At 30.2% G+C, this 6137-nt stretch overlaps 1 protein-coding gene across 1 annotated transcript; it reads left to right on the top strand.

Annotated features, from left to right (window-relative positions):
* The first annotated feature begins 1874 nt into the window (after nucleotides 1-1874).
* LOC132630836 (carrot ABA-induced in somatic embryos 3) lies at nucleotides 1875-3403 on the top strand. Its single transcript, XM_060346438.1, has 2 exons — nucleotides 1875-2092; nucleotides 2992-3403. Exons 1-2 carry the CDS (start codon nucleotides 1975-1977, stop codon nucleotides 3210-3212), a joined length of 339 nt encoding a protein of 112 aa, XP_060202421.1. The 5' UTR covers nucleotides 1875-1974; the 3' UTR covers nucleotides 3213-3403.
* The last annotated feature ends 2734 nt before the right edge of the window (nucleotides 3404-6137 follow it).

Here is a 6137-nt window from a genome sequence, read left to right as displayed (position 1 = left end):
TCGCCACTACATCTACTGGTCATGTTTGTGGCTTGAATGGATTCGGCTTCACCTATTGATGGACGGTGAAGAAAAGTGAATCTCATAGTGCGACTACAATCTCTGGAATGAAATATATATATTGCTTTTGTTCGACGATTGTTATTCTCCTTGACGCATCAGCTTAAATTGCATGTCACAATTCTTCTCGATGTACAAACCTAAACTGCAAATTGTCAAACGCTCTTAACGCACGAGCATAAACTGTATGTTACTCCTAGCCCACAAGAGTATAAATTATGCACGAACTTAAAATCTGATTGGAAAATTAACAATTGAATATATTGTGTTAAGGCCACATGCAAGTAATTAACTTAGTATTAATTGGCATTTTGATGATAAAAATAAAGATTATAGTCATACGAAGTAAATGGTAAATTGCATAGAAGTAACATAAAAATACTCTCTATTTCAATTTGTTTGTCTTACTTTTCTTTCAGTTTGTTTTAAAAGGATGTCTCTTTCCTAATTTAAAAATTCATTAATTTTAACATTTCACATGGTATGTTTAAGAACACAAGATTAAAAGATATTTGGTTACATTATACATATTTTTAATTTATGACCACAAGATACAAAAGTCCTCTTTACTTGCTTAAACTTCGTGTTCACTCAAAATAAGACCAACAAATTGAAATGGAGGGAATAGTAAACAAAGAAGGCGTTTGACTTGAATTTGAAATTATTGATTTGGGTAGAGATCGATTTGAAATTTTAAACTTTGTTTGGACATGCAATTTGAGTTTTAAAAGGTACTTTTGCTTGTAAACATGAAAGCCCCACAATTTGTGAAGAACATTCAAAATTCCCAAAGTCTTTTATAAGCTTACCAAATAAGCAAATCATAGTTCTTAAACAAGATATGGAATATCCTAAAGCGCTGCATTAATAAATCGCATATCTCCATGTTTATTTTACAAATAAATATTTGTGATTACATGCATGCTATTAAAAACATAATTTCAACTAGACATAATTTTACAAAGACCCTCTGACAATAATAGTAACTAATTGATCTTGAATATAATTCTACTATATGATACTTACAATATTTTCACGTTGAGCATGGTCTTTTTTTTTTTTTTAAGATTTAAAATTATGAGTCTAGTTTATAAAATATAACTTTATGATCAAGTTTTAAATTTTAAATAATTGAAATCACAAAATTGAGAATGAAATTCTACAATTTAAGTGAACTTGGAATTTGTAATCAAAATTTCAAAATAAAATTGAAAGTTTATTCAAATAACATAAACAAGCACAAATTTTAAATCAAGACTTCAAATTTTGAACGGCATGTGAATTTGTTTATCCTATTCGGACACTGACAATTAAGCCTATATATAGCTTCGATACGATTAATCTGTGATGAGTTTGCGGTGAGTTCGGAATAAGCTTTTCGGATGGTTCTTCGGTCTTCCGTCGAGGTGAACCCTACTGACTTGGTGCTGATTAAATAAAGCCGGCCACATGTAATGATCTTTTTATCAATAAATTTTAATTTGTTGGAGAGCAGAATGCAGATGGTTGTATCCAAGTTAATTAATTTCATTTACTAACAATTAGGTGTAAATTTATCTTTGAAATAATAATTTAATTGCGTAGAAAAGATTGTTAAAGGTTAAACTAGAGAGAAATTCTGGAAGATGCAGTTGCATGCGGTGGGAAAATTGTAGATGAGACACGTGTCTTTCTTCATCTGCCATCATTGTTTTCATGCAAGCCTCAGCAGGCCACCACGTGTCTTCATCTTGTTCTTTTTCTGCCACGTACGTACTTCCAAAAACTGCCTCTTCAGTAACCTGCTCGATTTATTATATAATTTGTCATACAAACCTGAGTATGCATTGCATGAAAAATTCACAGAAAGATTAATTAACTACTTTGAGAGTGCAGTTCATTTTGAGAAGGTTTAATTAATTTGGTAGAGAAAGAATGGCATCAGGGCAAGAAGAAAGATCTCGTCTTGATGCAAGAGCTAGACAGGGAGAGACAGTAGTCCCAGGTGGCACTGGTGGAAAGAGCCTTGAAGCTCAGGAACATCTTGCTCAAGGTTAAAATTATCTAACTTTTTCTGTCACATCTTTAGTACTGTATGATCAATTTATTTAATCTAAAAGTTTTAAGCCGTGAAAAATGTATTTTCATGTATAAGAGAATTTTCTCTCTCGATGATTACTGATTGTGAGAAATAAATCTAGAGCTTTGATCTGTTTTTATAATTATATTTAATTGTTGGCCATCTCACTTACTACCTCTGCTTTGTTTTGTTTTGTTTTGCTTTATGTGACTATTATTCTGTTTATATTCTATTTTATGTAACACATATTTTTAGTTTAAATTTGAAAATAATTTAATTTTCGTTTTACTTTTAATGATATTATGTTTATCTTCTCGACCGTAAGTTTGAAGAAGTTAATTTTTTTAATATGATTTTTTTCCTAGCAAGTTAGAGATTTTTGTTTAGTCATGAAATTTTTAAATATTTTAAAATTAATCACTACCGTGATTTACACGGTATATAAAGAGTTACTGTCATGTACTTCCTATGTCCCAATGTGGCATTTTTTATTTTTCGAATTACATAGAATTTGATTGACATTTTCTAAAATTTTTATGTATTTTTTTTTAATTTTTGAATATTTAAATTTTAAATGAAAAATATTAAATTAATTTAATTCAATTAGATTCAAAGGAAAGAGGAGTCAAATTGAACCTTGGTAAGGGTTCACCACGCTTAGCTTCACACAAAAATTTGGAAGGAGAGAGAGAGAGATCGTACTGCTTTGTTTTAATTTATACGAAATTAAGCAATCTGACTAGTTTTGTTCTTTCACTAGTCAAAATTTAAATTGTTAAAGAGGACGAACTCTTAATAAGTATTAAATACTTTTGTTCCCTTTTCTTTTCTTGTTTGGCTAATGAGGTATGATGTTGGTGAATTAAATAAAGGTCGAAGCAGGGGAGGGCAAACAAGAAAGGAGCAGCTAGGAACAGAAGGTTATCAAGATTTAGGTCAAAAAGGAGGACAGACAAGGAAAGAGCAGATAGGGAGAGAAGGCTACCAAGAAATGGGTCGAAAAGGTGGACTTAGTTCCACTGACAAATCTGGTGGTGAACGTGCTACTCAAGAAGGTGTTGACATTGATGAATCCAAGTTTAGCAAATCCTAGATAAGTCTTTCTTTGAGTCTTGGGTGATCACTTGTAGTTGAAATGTTATATGTATTACGGTTTAATCGATCTGGTTCTTGTTAAGAGTCCAGTCCTAGATTAGGTAGCAAGTTTATTAGTGTGTCTTACTGCTCCGTAAGGGTTATTGGAGTCTGTAGCGTTAAGTATTAATGGACTTAGTTTTTGGTTTATTGCGTTACGTGAAACTCGATGTCACGATCAAATTTTGAAAGGCCAAACACTTGGTAAGCTTAGTGAGCAACCTAATTTAACCAGGCAAATCTACTTCCTTGCTGATGATCTGCTAATTGACTTTCTTACCCAAGCATCATAATTGAACCCTTCGTTTGCACCGTCCGGTTTAATTATTTTGTTTTAATTATATATCTCACTTTTCCTTTTTAATTTCTAATTTATGATCTCTAATTTGATTGTCTTATTTTTCTAAAGAGAACGTTATTCATTTTACCTGGTAATTGAAGAGACAAAACAAGATTTAAGGATATTTAGGATACTCAATGCATACTTTTTTATTTTTCTTTATTTTTTTAAGCAACTAAAATTGGAACGGAGAGTATAAATAATATAATTCATATTATTACAGCCGAACATGAATTCGCTTCGTACCTGAGTCATTTATCATGTTTAGAGCTATATGAACATGATATTTATAAAATAATATAATTCATATTAATACAGCCAAATATGAAATCGCTTCGTACCTGCGTCATTTATCATGTTTAGAGCTATATGAACATGAAGTTTATAACCAACTTTGTTCCCTAAATAATTTACCTGCATTTATGGAGGAACTGGAGAGAATCTGAAGGATTCTTGATCTCAGGATTCCTAATAAATTGGGATCAAGGTATTGTTATTGCGGAAGGATTGTCATCCAAAAACAATCCCATATATCAAATCAGAACCAATTGCACCTGTAAAACCTGTTGGCATTATGACATTACTAGGGAATTTGTCCGTGTATTATTTGTAGCATCCGCATATTAAAATTGTCTTATGTCTTCTTTTCTAGTCTTTGAATCCAAATAAATTAGATATCAAGTTTTAACCCATTTTATTAGTTTTGTAGCATCCGCATATTAAAATTATCTCATGTCTTCTTTTCTAGTCTTTGAATCCAAATAAATGAGATATCAAGTTTTAACCCATTTTATTAGTATTGACATTAATTTGTCTTGTATTTTTCTTTGAGTTTTCACTGCTTAGAGCTTTTAATCTTGTGGAAATACTTTATTTTAAATAAGTTTATAAAGGTGAAATTATTTCTTATCGTTTCTTAGAAAGCTCGTAAATCAAAAAAAGGATTTTCAAGAAATATTGATTTTTTTATGTGCATATTTTAAAGATTAAAAACATGAATTTGCATTTGTACATTGAAATATGCACAGACTCGTTTTTTTTTTCTTTTATTAGAGAAAAACAAAATTTTATGCATTTGAGGTTCTTTATTCAGTTTTGCGTTCCTTTGAGAATCAGAGCTTTCATAATTTTCTCCTTGTTTAAAGTGGCAAAGATAACCAACAACAACACAAATTGAATTTTACGAAATCTCTTTTGTCACTTCTCCCAACATCAATAAATAGATTAATTGAGAGTGTTCACAAATATCAAAATATTTTTCAAATTGAAAATATATGTTCTCATAAATTCCGCCACTTTTCTATCCACGGCATATTACTCTATTTTAAGTATAACTTGAAACTCTCTTAAGAAGAGCAGAAAGACAAAAATTCATCCTGAGGTATAATGTAAATCACATTATCTGTAACTTCTATTTTATTCAAAATCATCAGAAACACATATCTTCCTACAAAACTCACAAATATACATATTAGCAAAAAAAAAAAAAAACTCATAAAAGTTGTTGCTATGCTCACTAACTTATGTTTCTCAAACTACTTCTTTAAACTTGCAAAAGGTTACCAAAACATGCTAACTAAATAAACACAAAAATGAGATGTTAATAAATCTAATATATAAGCAATGAGGGAGGAGAAGATTTTTGAAACCTTAAAATACATAAATAGATATTAATAATTTAATAAAGAAATAGTGAAACTATTGATAGGTTTTGGAGCAGTAAGATTACTGTACTTACACATAAAGCCTAACATTTGATCAGTGTCTAAAGGATGTCATCGTAACATATAGGTTGTGACTACTGAATTAAAAAGAAACCAACATGAATATATTCAGATCATGCACCTACAAGAAAACAAACGATTACCATTATGTCTAATGGAAGAAATAGAAATATTTATACGTAATAAGCATTAACCGAAAACAAAAATACATGAAATCCACTTAAACATACAAAAGCCAGCTGAAGGATAAGCCTGTGTGAATATATAAAAAGGAGTTCAAGGTTTAGTGCCTGAGTGGTGAAACCTTTTTAAATTCCGCAATTAAGTAGAGCCTTCCTATTTTCCAGATTAATGGAAAGAATTCGCTTTTTGCATTCAAGCTATGTACGTGAGTTTTAATCTCCTAGTTAATACTTTATGACTTTTTTGAGCCTTTTTTCTTTAATTGATGATTGGTAACTTATGTGGCTTTACTTTCCTTTATTACTCCATTTAGTTAGTAGAGATATTGCTGGTTGTTAAATAGATTGAATGAGAGGAATATAAAGGAAAAATAGCAAAAAAAAAAAAAAAAAAGAGAAAAAAGATAAATAGGAATGGTGGCCATAGAGAATTGTCACATCACCTTATATATGCCTAGCTTTATATTATATATAGATTTTTTTTTTGGTTGGTAACATAAAAATAGAGAATCTTTTGTGGGTTCTTTTCTCACCTACGTTTTTGTAAATAGAAATACTAGTGGTGTGTAGCCAGCACGGGCCAAAATTTGAATATTACGTATATATTTTGCAGTTTCACTTAAATTCCAGTATAAATA

This window comes from Lycium barbarum, chromosome 3 (genome assembly GCF_019175385.1).
Source record: "Lycium barbarum isolate Lr01 chromosome 3, ASM1917538v2, whole genome shotgun sequence".
Lineage (NCBI taxonomy): Eukaryota > Viridiplantae > Streptophyta > Magnoliopsida > Solanales > Solanaceae > Lycium > Lycium barbarum.
Note: the sequence above shows the minus strand (reverse complement) of the source record. Positions and strands in the feature narration are given on the sequence as shown.